General features: G+C 45.1%; 1 protein-coding gene across 1 annotated transcript in view; it reads right to left on the bottom strand.

Annotated features, from left to right (window-relative positions):
- CLMP (CXADR like membrane protein) overlaps positions 1-15,536 on the bottom strand; it is a 93,438-nt gene that overhangs the window by 9,333 nt on the left and 68,569 nt on the right. The window contains 1 exon segment of the mRNA XM_029914564.1: positions 12,562-12,719. Coding sequence (XP_029770424.1) covers positions 12,562-12,719 — 158 coding nt within the window.

The following is a 15,536-nucleotide window of genomic DNA, read 5'->3' as shown; positions in this document are numbered from 1 at the left end:
GCTTTCCCCTAACTGCCCTCCCTCCTCGTCCCTCTCCCCCACTAAGTTAGGCATATGGCCTGAGTTCTAGCCACCCCTTGCACTTACTCATCTGTGGGTATTTGATCCATGCTAGGTGCATGGTACACAGAAGTTAATAAACTTGTTTGTCAGTCCCTTTGTTGTACACCTGAAACTAATATAAGGGTATGTGTCATTTGCATGTCAGTAAATTTTAAATTTTTTAAAGAGAGAAAAGAAACCAACACAAATCTTTTGTCAGACAGTGCCCCAGCTGGAGATCCCAGGAGGAGAAAGGGGAAGAGATCTTCTTTTCCCTCCTACAGTTTTTTTTTAATGTTTATTTTTGAGAGAGAGGGACCGAGCACGAGCCGGGGAGGGGCAGAGAGAGAGGGAGACAGAATCTGAAGCAGGCTCCAGGCTCTGAGCTGTCAGCACAGAGCCTGATGCAGGGCTCGAACCCACAAACTGCAAGATCATGACCTGAGCCAAAGTTGGACTCAACCCACTGAGCCACCCAGGCACCCATCCCTCCTATAGTTTTTTTTTTAATATTTTATTTCTGTTTGATACAGAGAGAGATAGAGCATGAGAGGGGGAGGGGCAGAGAGAGAAGGAGACACAGAACTAGAAGCAGGCTCCAGGCTCTGAGCTAGCTGTCAGCACAGAGCCTGACGCGGGGCTCGAACCCACGAACGTGAGATCTGACCTGAGCCAAAGTCGGAGGCCTAACTGACTGAGCCACCCAGGCACCCATCCCTCCTATAGTTTTAAAGGACAACTTAGAAAAAGGTAAGGGGCACCTGTGGGGCTCAGTTAGTTAAGCATCTGATTTTCAGTTCAAGTCATCTCACAGTTCAGGAGCTCTAGCCCTGCATCGGCCCAGAGCCTGCTTCGAGTTCTGTGTCTCCATCTCTCTGCTCTTCCCCCCGCCCCACATTTACACTCTGTCTCGCTCTCTCTCCCTCCCCAAATAAATATTTTTCAAAAAGAGTAAACTTATGACTCTCATATACATAGAAATAGGCACGTGTCGAAGATTTCATTTCACTCATTAATAAATGATGGAAGCAGAAAGAAAATAGGACTAAGATTCGTGGTCTCCTTTGGACAAAATTTGCATCTCTACAAACAGGAAGCACAGCTGTGCGACAGGTAGGAAACAAGGACATCGCTATGGGCATTTCACAATTAATCTCTACCTCTGTGGAAATTAATACATGAGGAAAATCAGACCCTAATTCATCCCCAGAAAATATGGAGTCTAAGCATGAAGATGATGTTTGGGAGGGACCTCCCTGTGGTACGCTTGTATGTGGGGGGTGGGGGGAAGCAAGGGTTCATATTGGGGTAGGGGGAGATCCTTGAAGGGTTAGATCCCGTGAAGGCTGCTCCCCTCTGCCCTGCCCCCACACCGCAACAGCAGGTGGCTTCACGGTTCAACTCCCTGGGTTTCTTATGTTAGAATACCTGCAGGACTTCTGAGAAGAGCGTGGGAGAGAGACTCCTTCTGACTGGGATGAGGGGTGCAGGAGAAATGGGAGGTCGCTTTGCTGGGACAGCACTGAATGCTGAACTAAAGGCTCCTGGAGGCTTCAAAGATGTTTTTCAGCAAACTGAAGCATGACCAGTTGGAGAATATTTAAGAAATAGAAGACAGGGTAGAAGGAAGAGGAGTTATCCATCCACATCCATCCAGAGGTGAATTGTGAGCAAAAGCTGGATCCGAACATAAAGCTAAAGAGATCCAAGATGACAGTCATGTATTCAACAAATCCTGAGCCTCTGTCTTCATCCTACCTGCTGTAGGTGCTTGGGAGATATCAGTGAACAAAGCATGTAAAAATCCCAGGTTTTGAGGAGCATCAATTCTAGTGGCAGGAAACAGACATGGAAGAACATTCTACGGTACATTTGACACTATGAAAATAATAGAGCAGGGAAGGGGAGTTGCGGGCCAGGAGGACAGGGGGCCAGATCCTGCAGGGGCTCTGGTCCACTGTAAAGATGATGATGCCTTTCATTTTGTGGAAGTTGGGGGCTGGTATAGGATTTTGAGCAGAATAGCATCATGATTGAATCTGTCTTGAGAATGAGCTGTAAAAGTCCAAGAGTAGAAACAGGAAAACCAGTCAAGAGGCTAAGCTAGTAAAGATCTAGGCAACAGAAGCACAGCCTCCAGGGTGTGGTAGCAGTGGAGGAGGTAAGAAGTGATCAGATTCAGAGTGTGCTTTGAAGATGAAACCAACTGGATGTCCCAGTAAACCGACCACCTGATTTAAATGTGTATTTGTGGTACAAGAAAAAGAGAGAAGTCCAGGACCACTCTCGGGTTTTTGACAAGAGCCGCTGAAAAGAGAGAACAGCTATCAACCAAGAAGAAAGCCAGGGAGAGGAGGTTGGGGCTCAGAGTGTGCGGAGGGAGGGGGGTCAGGAGTTTAGTTTTGGACTAACTGCATTTGAGATACTTGTTAGACACCCAGAGGAGGCATAGAGTAAGTAAGCAGCTGCATATAAATGATTCAGATATTCAGAGGAGAGTCCTGGAGATACACATTTGGGAACTCTAAGTTTGTGGAAGGTATTTAAGGCTGTGAAACTGGCTAAGGTTCTGGAGGGCATGAATATAAAGATTAAAAAAAGAAGCAAAAGGAGGCTATCCAAATAGTGGATATCTAAACACAAAGATTAGAACTCATTAAAATACCATCAGGGGCGCCTGGGTGGCTCAGTTGGTTAAGCGTCTGACTCTTGATTTTGGCTCAGGTCATAATCTGAGGTTTGTGGGATACAGCCTGTCGGACTCTGTGCTGACAGCATGGAGCCTGCTTGGGATTTTTTTTCTCCTTCCTCTCTCTGTCCCTCCCTCATTCATGCTTTCTCTCTCTCTCTCTCTCTCTTTCTCAAAAATAAACATTTAAAAATAAATACATAAACTTAAAATGTCAACCTCAGAGTACAATCGATAACCGCCATTTTGGATCTCTTTAGCTGACTGTTCAAGTCCAGCCTTTGCTCACCATTTCAGCCTTATCTCTGGATGAGAAATCTCTCTCCTACGGTCTCTTTCATAGGAAGTGATTTGAACTCAGAAGCCACCTGCTGGGGGAGGAGGCAGTAAGGGAGTAGGGGCAGGGGGAGCAGCCTTGAAAGGGTCTAATTACACTCATTATCATACAAATAGAGGACCTCTCCCTGCCCCCGTTCTGAACACCTGCCCACACCCTCCCACACAACCACAGGGAGATGATCCCTCCAGAACATCATCTTCACACAGGGGAACATTCTGGAGAGTACAGGAAATGCATGACTTCAATCAAATGTGCAGTGTTTACTTCCAGACAGAAGTTTTATCTTGAATTTCTGCATTCTTTTCAACAGGGAGCTGTAAATGATGGGGGAGGCGACAGAGGAAAAGAAAAGGATTTATCTTCAGGAATTTGGGGTTTAGATCCTAGCTCTGAAATCTGTCTTGGGCAAAGGCCTTCACTATGTAAAGTCTAAAAGGTTATGAAGCCCCTCCCGGTCTGTGAGTTCGAGCCCCGTGTCAGGCTCTGTGCTGACACCTTGTAAGGACATACGTCTGAACCTAACAGACTCCATGACAGGTCTCAAGTTCCCCCTCTGATCTAGAAGGCCTAGGTTTCAGTTCCCCAAAACTAACAGGCAATTACACATTGCCTAGAGCAAGAGAGACCACCTTGCAACACCCAATCAGGGAAGGCCAGCTACCACTCTCCACATTCCTAAGAGTGAGGCCTGCAGATGGGAACTTTAGATAGGACCCTGTTACCTAATGTTAAAGTTAATCCAATAGTCTCTGAACAAGACCCTAGGCTCGCTCTGTAATTGGTTGATTTTAAAGGTACTCTAAATGTTGTAATTGGGTCCCGCCAAAAGTAACGAATACTCTAGACAATGTGAATGGTTAAACCTGCTGTCAATAATATTGTATAATAATGATTGGATCACTGTACCTGTGTCACAATTTCTTGTAACTCCCCCTTCCAAACCCCATAAAAAACCCTGCTCAGCCCTTGTTCGGGGCTCTCAGTACGGATCCACTGCATTGGTGAAGTCTGTGAGCCCGAGCCCAAGCCCGTAATAAAGCCCTTTCCCTTTGCATGCATGCCTCAGTCTCCCTGGTGGTCTCTGGTCATTGAGGATACTGTGTTTTGGGCATTACAACCTCAGAGTCTGGAGCCTGTTTTGGGTTCTGTGTCTTCCTTTCTCTCTGCCCCTGCCCCCCCACCCCCACACTCCATCTCTGTCTCTGAAAAATGAATAAACCTTAAAAATTAATGAATTAATTAATCAATAGAAGGTATGAAGCCCAAGTATTCTGAAGATGAATTAAGGTCTAATTTTCTTCACATATTGAAAGAAAATTAAGAGAAGAACTCTTAGCTTCCCACGCTTATAGTAAGAATCTTAAGAGCAGATATTGGTGGAAGGACATGGTTCCTTTGCTCACTGACCATTCAGTGACTACCCTGTGACAAATTCAGCATTTGGCTCTGGAGTTAGGAAAACACATTAGGCCTCAAAATGAAAATCCATCAACACAATGCAAGACGTTTGGCCAGGGAAGTTTCATTTTTATTTAACATACACGTGTGTGGTATTTATTTTGTGCTAGGCACTGTCCTAAATACTTCACAAGTATTAACTACTTGCATTAAAGAGAAAAACATGGCAGTGAAACTTTCATGACAAGATTAAGGAGATTAAGAAAGTGAGTCTCCTGAACAAACTGCTTAGACTTAGGCCATTCTTTTGTTTAATAAATACTGAGAAGGCCTTTGATGAAGTGGGGACATATACCCTAATCTAAAACAGGGCAGCTGCAATCCAGTCCTACCCAAGTGTGGTTGTTCTTGTGGGCCTGCCCGTGTTCATAATTCATGACTGCATTTCCCATGGAGACTGGGCATCCCAGAATGAAGTTCTTAGGACCAGAGGTTTCTTTCCTATTCTTACCCCTAAAATTGCAACCAGGCTATGGCCAGTAATGTGGAGAAGAAAGGCAAATGAAATATAGATAAAATTACATTTCCTTATAACTGGCAGTCCATTGGGGCACCTGGGTGGCTCAGTTGGTTAAGCGTCGGATTTTGGCTCAGGTCATGATCTCACCGTTCGTGAGTTCGAGCCCTGCATTGGGCTCTGTGCTGACAGTTCAGAGCCTGGATCCTGCTTCAGATTCTGTGTGTGTCTCTCTCTCTCTGCCCTTCCCCTGCTCACGCTACATCAATCTCTCTCAAAAATAAAAATAAAAAATTTTTAAATCAATAAAATAAAAGAGAATCATGTATCTTACAAAAAGAAAGGATAGGTTTCTTGGGGGTGGTGGAAGGAGCTGCCACAGAAATGCCAAATCAGTGGAATAATAGGGAGAGGAGGAAAAAGGTGACAGGAAAAGAACTGAAAGGTTTAGAGTTTATCTCTTCTTTAAGAATGAAAGTCGAGGGCTAATGTTTGGAGTAATTTGTGAATGCCTAACCGGTGCTCAATTAGTGTTAGTTTCTTCCTGACTTTTTCATATCACCTCATAGGTGCATAATCACTCTGAGGAAGTTAGTTTGTACTTTCTAGGAAGAATGCAGAGATTCTAAACCTGGACACCAGTAAAGCGCTAGGTAATTTTTTCTCTTTTTTAAAAAGATTAATTATTTTTGAGAGAGAGTGTGCGTGCAGGATCTCAAGCACGAGCAGGGGAGGAGCAGAGAGAGAGAATCCCAAGCAGGCTATGTGCCGTTAGTGTGGAGCCCAAAGCGGTCTTGAACTTGTGAGATTGTGAGCCAAAATCAAGAGTCCAGACGCTTAGTCAACTGAGCCACCCAGGTACCCCTTTATTTTATTTAAAAATTTAAAATTTTAAGTAAATTCTAGGCCACACATGGAGCTCAAACTCACAACATGTGGCATATTCTACTGACTGAACCAGCCAAGCACCCCAGAATTGGGTCATTTGTACAAATTTGGGGGTTTTGTGGGTTTCAGGAAGTTGGTGAAACTTTTTTGGTCTAGGGGATTTCTTTCTTGTTCATTCTAATATTTGGACTAACATCAGAAGATACTTTTGTTCTGAAAGGCACACTTGACTTTGTAGAGCCTCAGTGGGTATAGTCCACACCACAGTAGAATCAGGAGCTAGCTAGCTGGCTTGTGGTTTGGTTTGGTTTTTTTGTGGGTTTTTTTTTTTTTTTTTTTTTTTTTTTTTTTTTGCAGTAGGAGCTTTCAAACTTTGAATGAACACAAGAAGAACACATCAAGAAATACATTTTCCTCCATGACCCAGCACACACATAGCATGCCTATATACGACTGAAGCATAAGTTTCATGAAATACCTTTTCCACTTTGTGTTAAAAAAAAAGTCTTCTCACTTAGAATCCACTATGGGGGGCTTAGTTTTGAAAACCTTAGCCCCCGTGTGGCACCAGGACACCGTGATGGGGAGTGAGCTGGCTGGGAAGTCAACTGGCTTACATTCAAATGGGAGCCCCTCCACTTAGAGCTGCGTGTTGGTTAATAAAACTTTCTGAACCTTAAGTTCCTCAATTGTAAAACAGGGATAAGCTACTTCATAGGGTTTTTGTGGCAATGGGAGAATAAACACTCACAACTACTTTTATTAGTCTGATTCTGGGTTTATGAAAGCTTCTAGGGTTTATGAAAACCCCTACAGTTTCCAAACTTGTCCAGCCCGGTACCCAAAGAACATTAGTCTTTCCATACATTTGTACATTGAAGCTCTCCTAGCTGAAAGCCTCCATTTATTTTCCATCACCTGTGTGCACTATGGACCAAAGCTTAGTCCTCTGAATGTGGCACCTCAGGCCAGTATAGCCCGCACTACGCTTCTTTGGTCCCTGTCCTTACCTCTCTGAATAGCCTAGTCCTCAGATTTGATGTCCCTTGATTCTGAAACAACACCCTCAGGTGTGTCTTTGACTCAGATCATGCAGTCTGCTTCTTTTGAAATGTTTCTCTTTTATTTTTGCCTACACAACACCTACAGGTCTCAAGATCAAGCTCAAGGGCCACCTTCTGTGTATTCTAGTCTTTCTTGGCTCCCTGTGTAGAATAATTGACTCCTCCTGTGAGCTTCAGCCCTTTGGGCATATCTACACCACAGCACTTAGTACATTAAGGTAGGGCTGACTCCCGAGAGCTTTTCATCCCTTCCCCCCAAATCCTGCCCCATTATCATTATTATTATTTTTAAAGATTTTATTTTTAAGTAATCTCTACATGCAACAGGGAGCTTGAACTCACAACACCAAGATCAAGAGTCTCATGCTCTATCAACTGAGCCAGCTAGGAGTCCCTCCTGCCCAATAAAAAATGGAAAGGAAGAAGCGGGGGAGACAACCAAGGTAATAGTTAACATCTTTGGAAAGCAGACATGATACAACTGTATAATAATCTTACTATAATTAAATAACCATGACCTAATATGAGCATTTCACACCCATGTATGACACAGGTTGGGGCTCAGTTACAGCCTTCCAATTTGTCTCCGTGTTTTTCAGACACACAGTGAATCTCAGATACTTATGTGTCTCTTGTGTTTTGTTGTGGGATTTTTTTTTGTTTAATATAGTTTTATAAGGATATGTTATAACATATGACTGTTCACACCACAAAATTTTGATCATAGAGCTTATTTTGTTTGGCGGCAGCAGCCAGGTTTTCCAAATAGTCATCGTTTTTCTCTGGTCTGCATAGGCGTCTTCCTTCTCATTAGCTGCTTTCTGCTTTTGTTGCATTATCCGAGAGCCTCTCTGCTTTCCCTGAGAGGTAGTTACATGCTATCTTCTTTTTGATGAGGGAGCATAAGGCCAGCTGACCCCCTGCAAACCTCCTCCCCAATGCAAGGTGGGACTTGTGTGACATTCCTCAGGCACTCCTGGCTGCCCGAGAACAAAGGAAAGAGAAAACCCAGGGGCTGACTGATAGAGATCACAGTCAGCCAGGATCAGAGTCTCCATCATTTTACAAAAGTCTTAGTAAATTACAAGAAAAAAGCAATCTTATCAATAGCCTAATCTCCAGAAACCCATAGACTCAGTTTCCTGGAGTTCCAACCTCACCCTTCCCTTCATAGTACTGCAGGGAAACAAAGGAAAGAGGAAATGCTAAATAAAATTAAGTTTCTTTATAACCTGCAGCCCTTGAAAAATACTTGAGACAGGCAGAGTAAAACATGCCTCCAGGAACTGCGACTAAATGTTAAAGCCTTTCTACAGGGAAAATAATTTTTTAGCTCAACAATAACAAGGCCTCCTGCAGTCCTCTTTAGCATATGAAAGTCCTTCTGGAAACCTCCCCTTGGCCTTTCCCTCCCCCAGCTCCTTAGTACAGAACCACTCTTCACAACCCCAGTGCAGCTCTTTCAGCCCCCGGTGGTCTGTTCCCTGTGCTTTAATAATAAAACCACCTTTTTGCACCAAAGACGGCTCAGGAATTCTTCTTTGGCTATTGGCACCAGACCACCCCCACCACTCCCAAACCACATCATTTTCTTTTTCCCTTGCTAATTTACTGGGATTTCTTCTTGTTCTTTTGGTGGGCAAGTTCTTGTTAATTTCCAAAGGCCATGCATACAACCAGAGCCCGGAAGAGAGCAACTGGGAAGAACAGCTGCCTCCCAGCTCACTCAGGGAGGTTGTCTGTCATCCCCACCTTTGAAGGCTACACCCCCGGGGGGCCCTCTGCAGGGTGGACACCTCTGCTCCTCCCATCCTCTGGCCTAGGAGGCCCTGTTTTGTTGTGGTTTTAATTCTAGGAAATGTAGAACCGAGGCTAAGCCCTTGCTCTGGGTGTGATGGGAGAACAGTGAACATACATTCAATCCTTTTGCAAACAAACAACAAATGCAATACATGAACTGCAGCTACCTGGGACTGTTTGTCTTCTGATGTACCCTGTGGACCCGTTCCCAGCGCATTTTTTAAAGAGAAGAGGAGGACAATTTGTTAGGACCTGATGGAGCAGATGGAGCAGCTCAGCTTTCTGGCACGAGCTCTGCCGTGCTGGGCTCTGCACAGCCATCATGCAACTGCCTGAACAGACATGGATGGAGGCCCCTCTCTGTGGTTTTGATCATGGTTTTCCTTGTTTGATATCCAAGAAAAGGGGGGAAAGGTTGAAAGGGCCAGAGAGGTCCGGCAGGAGAATTAGTGTTGTACCCAAGATTTCTTTATCGCCCCCAGAAACCAGAGACCGCCAGGGAGGCCGAAGCACGCATGCAAAAGCAAAGGGCTTTACTATTACGAATTTAGGCTCTCCGGGGCCTAAACTTGGGCTCACAGACTTTACAGGTGTGGTGGATCCATGCTGAGAGCGAGCAGCGAGCCCCGAACAAAGGCGGGGTAGGACTTTTGACTTTGGGAAGGGGGAGTTACAGGAAATTGTGACATAGGTACAGAGACCCAATCATAATGGTACAACAGTATTGGCACCAGCTCTAACCATACACACTGTTCAGAGTGTTTGTTACTTTTGGTGGGACCCAATTACAACATTTAGGGTATCTTTGAAATTAACCAATTACAGAGCGAGTTCAGGGTCTTGTTTGGTGACTATAGGGTTAACTTTAACACTAGGTAACAGGGGCTTATCTAAAGTTCCCATCTGCAGGCCTTACCCTTAGGAATGTGGGGTGAGTTAGCTGGGCTTTCCTGATTGGATACCCCCGGGCAATGTATGACTGCCAAATGGCCAAATGGCCAAATGGTTCCGAAGAGACTGACCTTAGACTTTTTAGCCTAGAGGGGGAAACAAAGCCAGTCATGGCGTCTGTTAGGTTCAGACTCGTTTTCTTACATTAGAACATCTCTGTCCTAATTTCTTCATCTGAAAAATAGGGAAAGGTCTCCATTGTGTATTCTTGACTGATGCTGGGTGAGGTGGTCACTCTGACCTTAGAAATTAACTAGGTCTCCATCACTGAACCAGGAGAAAAGTTCCTGAGTTCCAGCGGCCATGCTTCCTACCTGGACTGAAATTCAAATATTCCCCACACTGCCTACCCACCCCCAAGTGTTCCCTGGCATATCTGAGCATCCTAGACAAAAGGGATGGAGCCGATTCTGCTCAGACTGAAATGCAAAGCTAAACTTGGGGGTCTGCTAGTCTACCTTAGGCACCCCCTCCGTTCCAGCCCCTCCTGGATTTTCTTTCCCACCCTCACTCTCATTCCAGACATGGTGGCAAATTTACCCACTAAATTTTTATTACACCCATCTTGATATTCCAACTACTCATGGCTATCGTTTAAGCCCTTATTGTATAGCTGGAAATTGTTCAACTGATCTTGCTTCCAATCGAGTCTGCTTTACGTTACTGTGGTGTCCCACTGGCCAGAGTGATCATCTGAGATGATACACATCACCTTCACTCCTAAAATCCTTCAGGAAGCTCCATGATATTGTAGAAAAGGATCTGAGCTCCCTAGCATGTTACCCAAGACCTTTTCCCCATTCTGGTCCTGCAACCTCTGCATGCTCACATTTTGAGCTCCACCTATGCTAGCTGCTTACTTTACCATTTTCCAGAATTTTCCAGCCTTTGTGTCTAAGCTCTTGGGAGATCCTCAGGGCAATGCCTTCTATCAACAGTCAGATTAGCTGTGACTTCTTATTTGAGCTGCTCTTGACCTTTCCCCCTCCTCCAACTAATTCTGACCAGTGGCTCCTCCTTTCTGTTCATCTAGAACACTCTGCTTCTCTCTATCATGATCTATGTCAAATTGTCTCTTTACACATTTATCTCTTCCACTACCTCCTTCATGACAGAGTACATGGATAGTGGGAATCCAGGATTTATTCAATTTAACCTAAATTGCTTTTTGAACTTTTAGAACCTTCAATAGTGCCACACCTTGTTCCAGCATTTATTAGGGCCTTGGCATAATTAGTTCTGTCTGCAAAAAATGTTCTTCCCACATTCTCCTTATTTCCTACATAGCACGCATTATCATTTCAAATTATTTATGAAGGCAACATGCTAGTAGTTAACAGCCCAGGTACAGACATCGCACTGCCTCATTTCAAACTGCAAAATGGGTGAACTGACACATTTTTCTCACTCTCTGTGTGTATATGAACGTGCGGTATGTGGTTCCTTCCTTATTTGCACAATAAGACTAGTCATCCTCATTATGAGGATTAAGTTAAAGGAGATCATATGTGCTAAGCAGACTTGAACCTGGAAAGTAGCTAATAGTGCTCTATTTAAAAAAAAAACTTTTTTAGATTATGGAATGGCTGCTTTGTAAGCTGGGTGAAGACAGGGGCTTTGATATCTTCTTCAGTTTTGCACCCCAGTGTCTAGTACGGCATGCAGTAAGTGCTAAATAAGTCCATGTGATCTGAATGACTGAATAAATGACCATCCTCACTTTGTAGTATGATAGGAAAAGAGAGGATTCAGCAGGCAGAGAGGGAAAGGGTAGGACCTGAGGTCCCTGGGGGGCAAGGGTGGGGAGGGAACACATATTTTGAAACAATGCTGGGAGTATCTGACCACAGCAAACTCCCCTGGGCCTAAGGTTCCTCTTCAGAATGTAACCAACACCAGGATGCCTGGGTGACTCAGTCTGTTAAGCATCTGGCTTCAGCTCAGGTCATGATCTCCTAGTTCATGGGTTCAAGGCCTGCATCAGGCTCTGTGCTGACAGTTCAGAGCCTGGAGCCTGCCTTGGATTCTGTTTCTCCTTCTCTCTTTCTCTCTGCCCCTCCCCTGCTCTCATTCTGTCAATCTCTCTCTCAAAAATAAACAAACATTAAACAAATAAAAAATAAAAAGAAGAGTTATGCTAGAAAAGCCACGTTGAGGAACGGTACAGAGACTGAATGCAGCTAAGTCAGACAGGATAATACACTAGCTACTTAGTTCTCTCTCTCAGTAGAGACCAGCCCGTGAATGAGTGGGAGCAAAGACTACAAGTCTGTTCACACTGCCCCAAAGCGCATAAACACCATCGGAGACCCAGGGCCAGCTCCTTTATTTTCCACCTCCAGAACCCATATCAATTCTCTGCCGGCCAATTATTTATGTGCTAACATTTTCAGTCCTGTCCTGCATTGTGTGTTATTTGTCACATTATAAAATCTCAGAGCTTGAAAGTCATGACTTTGTGCAAAACTAGCATGTAGGCAGGTGGAAATGGTTTCAGAAGACAGAGAGGAGCAGGCTTCTGAGCGTAGACTTGGGGTTCTGGCCACTAGGCTGGGGAGTCAAGCGACTGCGTCTTAGCTCCCTTCTCAAGGAAGACGCTAATACTGAAGATTCCCTCCTTGGGCAAATGCTAGGTGGCTTTCTAGTAGTTTCTGCTTGCCCAAAGAACACAGAATCTCTTATTGTTAAGACCCAAATACCTTTTCTTGTTTCTAATGTTTGTATCTAGAATCTTTCAACTATAAGCCAGAAGAAAGAGCAATTCTAGCCCTTTCTGATTCCACCAAAAACTGGAGGACTGAGGGAAGGTGACAGTGGGAGGGTGAGGAGGGGGGCGGGGGCAGGCAGGGGGTCTGGTCAGCTGTATACTCACCACTTTTTGGTTCCCTTCATTATCTGTGAGCAGCCATTCGATATCCAGTGTGTCTTTTTCTGGAAGCCCCAGTTGATGGTGACAGGGCAAGGTGACCCTTTCCTCTGCCACTCTCTTGATCTCAGTGTGAGTCCCCAAGGTTCCAACATAGAAGGACACTGGAAGAGGAGAGCCTCTAGTGAGTAATGCAGAAACTGGATAGCAACGTATAGGAAGCAAATATTACAAGTAATAATTAGTAGGTGTTCCTGGGGGCAAGGGCCAAATCAAGGTGTTGGAAGAATGCTAGACCAGAAGTACCGGAAGTCCTAGAATCTCACACTCACTCCTCCACTAACGGAATTCATCGTATCTTCCACAGCCCCCCAAATTACACTCTTACCTACCTTATTGGTTTTGTATGAGTGATGTAATCACTCAGGTTAACAACTGTGGTATCTGGACCTTCTCTCCCTTACTAGCAGAGGCTTCTGGAAGAACACAGACCAAAGGAAAGGCAGGGCTTGGCATCCTCCCCAGAACAGGCTCTAGATCCTAATTCACTCCTTGGACCATCTTAGGGACAGGCGACCCCCCACAGACCTACAGGGAAGTGCAGGATGCCTCAGAGAATAAACGGGCTCTTAAAGGCAGTTCCTACTGCCTTTAGGGACACTCTCTCTCTTTTCTTTAATGTTTTATTTATTTTTGATACAGAGAGAGACAAAGCATGGGAGGGGGAAAGGCAGAGAGAGGGAGACAGAATCTGAAGCAGGCTCCAGGCTCCGAGCTTATCAGAACAGAGCCCAATGCGGGGCTTGAACTCAGGAACTGTAAGATCATGACCTGACTCAAAGTCGGAGGCCTAACCGGCTGAGCCACTCAGGTGCCCCAGGGACATTCATTCTCTTAATCCCAACTTCTATCTTCCATTGTTTATAGTTTCATGCCACATGACTTCAAAATATAAAGCAACCCTTCCAATCCAAAGTGAAATTCCAAGTTCCCACATTTGGATCCTGTCCCTCCCATCCAGTAGCCCTTTGGCCAATGGGATTTCGGTTCTACTTTTGACTTTCTTTACCTCTAATTTTCATCTTTTTAAAAACCCATTTCTTTAAATGTTTATTTATTTTTGAGACAGAAACAGAATGTGAGCAGGGGAGGTGTAGAGAGAGGAGACACAGAATCCGAAGCAGGCTCCACGATCTGAGCTGTCAGCCCGGAGCCCGACGCGGGGCTTGATCTCATGAGATGTGAGATCATGATCTGACCCGAAGTCGGACGCTTAACCGACTGAGCCACCGAAGCACCCCTAATTTTCAGCTTATTCCAGGAATGGAATCCCATCAGCAACACTGGGCTCCAAAGCTCACCTTCTCTCCTTCCGATTTAATCTCAGACACTGTTGGCCATTAAATCCACACTACTGAATAACTTCCCCTGGACTCTAGGTGTCGTGGGTCTAGGGTTAAGGTGTGCTTTAGGTGTCCTTTGTCTCCTTACACAGTGATCAAGAAGTTCAGCATGAAAAACGGTCTCTTTCTCTTTCTAGCCACCTACAATGTCCCAGTGCTAGATTCACAATGTAACGGAATCATACAACCTCGTTGTGACAGCCCCAAGTGTCAGGGTTTCTATGAAGTCCCCTCTCCTGGGAAGAACTCACTCTGCCCCTTCAGGGAGTTTTAAGCACTAAGCATCAAGGATCATGATTAACAGAAGCATATAATAAGCTACCTTTCTTATTCTGTGTTCACTTCCCAAGATAGATTAGCAGTAAATCTGTGGGAAGGAAAAGAACCTGAAAAGGCGAAGAAGGGAGCAGGAGATACTGTAGTTCCCTCTCGGGGCGGGGGTGGGGGAGTGGGGGATGGGGGCAGGTTGGTTTGATGTTGCAGGGCTGGACCCCCAGAGGCATCTACCCTGAGAGAAGCAGCAGGTGGATTCCCAAACTCCATGGCAAAGGAAGGAGACCATGGAAGTCTGTTGGGCATAAGAAGGGGCCTTCAGAACCAACAGGATAAGTCCCTCCTAGAGTCTCACGGACGTTCCCACTAAGGTTTCTGTTACTTCTGTTTAGAACTTAAACTGCATTGAGAGTGGCCGCCATTGTGGGAGCACTTTGTGTGGTTTGGCTGAACCCCAAGCACTCCTCCCCATGAAGAAAGGAGTATTATCCAAATCTATTAATGAAATAGGAAGAAGAGCTTAGCAATCTGCTCAAGGTCACACAGCTAGGAAGTGGACAGATCAGGGGCTCAACCCCAGATCTGTCTCACTGTAAAGCTCATGCTCTGACAGCCCTTCTGTGCTGCATCTGCTCTGTGTCATGTGCGTCATATGATGTCCTTCCCGGACATCCAGTTCTCCCATCAGCCTGTAGGGTCCTTGAGGTTAGGTACCCTTCACCACTACATCCTCATGCACTTGGCTTAGGGTCTCTCACACTGCAGGTGCTCAATAAATAGTTGTTGGATTGACCTGAATTTAAGCTGTGTACTCATTTCACCCATGAGCAAACTGAGGCTGAGGGATATAAGAGTTGCCCTGAGGTTCCTCCAACTCACTTAGAGGCAGAAACAGCCCATATAAAACCCTTCCCCCCTCAGTCCCCGTAAAGCACACTTCCTAAGGAGCAGCACGGAGATTAGCCCGTTTGCATTGCACTAAGCTAAGCTTGTTAAGAAGGAGCTCCAGCTTCTACCCCTGCTCACTTTCCACTGGACACAAGAGTGATCGAAAGAAACTAGCACCTCGCACCCCTGGCAAAGCTAGAGAAGCCAGCACCAATCTGGTGCATACAGTAGGCACTATACGTTAAATAAATAAACCCAAAGAAATGACTATGAAAGTTGCCCATATCAGCCACTAGAGGGAATCAAAGGCTCAGATTTGGTTGCTGTCCCAAAAGGAAAGGAACAAAGTGGTGGGTGGTGTGCTTGGCCCCAGTGCCAAGTTCTATTTATGCCATATTCACAATTAAATACAGCAGC

This window comes from Suricata suricatta, chromosome 11 (assembly GCF_006229205.1).
Source record: "Suricata suricatta isolate VVHF042 chromosome 11, meerkat_22Aug2017_6uvM2_HiC, whole genome shotgun sequence".
Taxonomy (NCBI): Eukaryota; Metazoa; Chordata; class Mammalia; order Carnivora; family Herpestidae; genus Suricata; species Suricata suricatta.
This window is presented reverse-complemented; position numbering and strand designations above follow the sequence as displayed.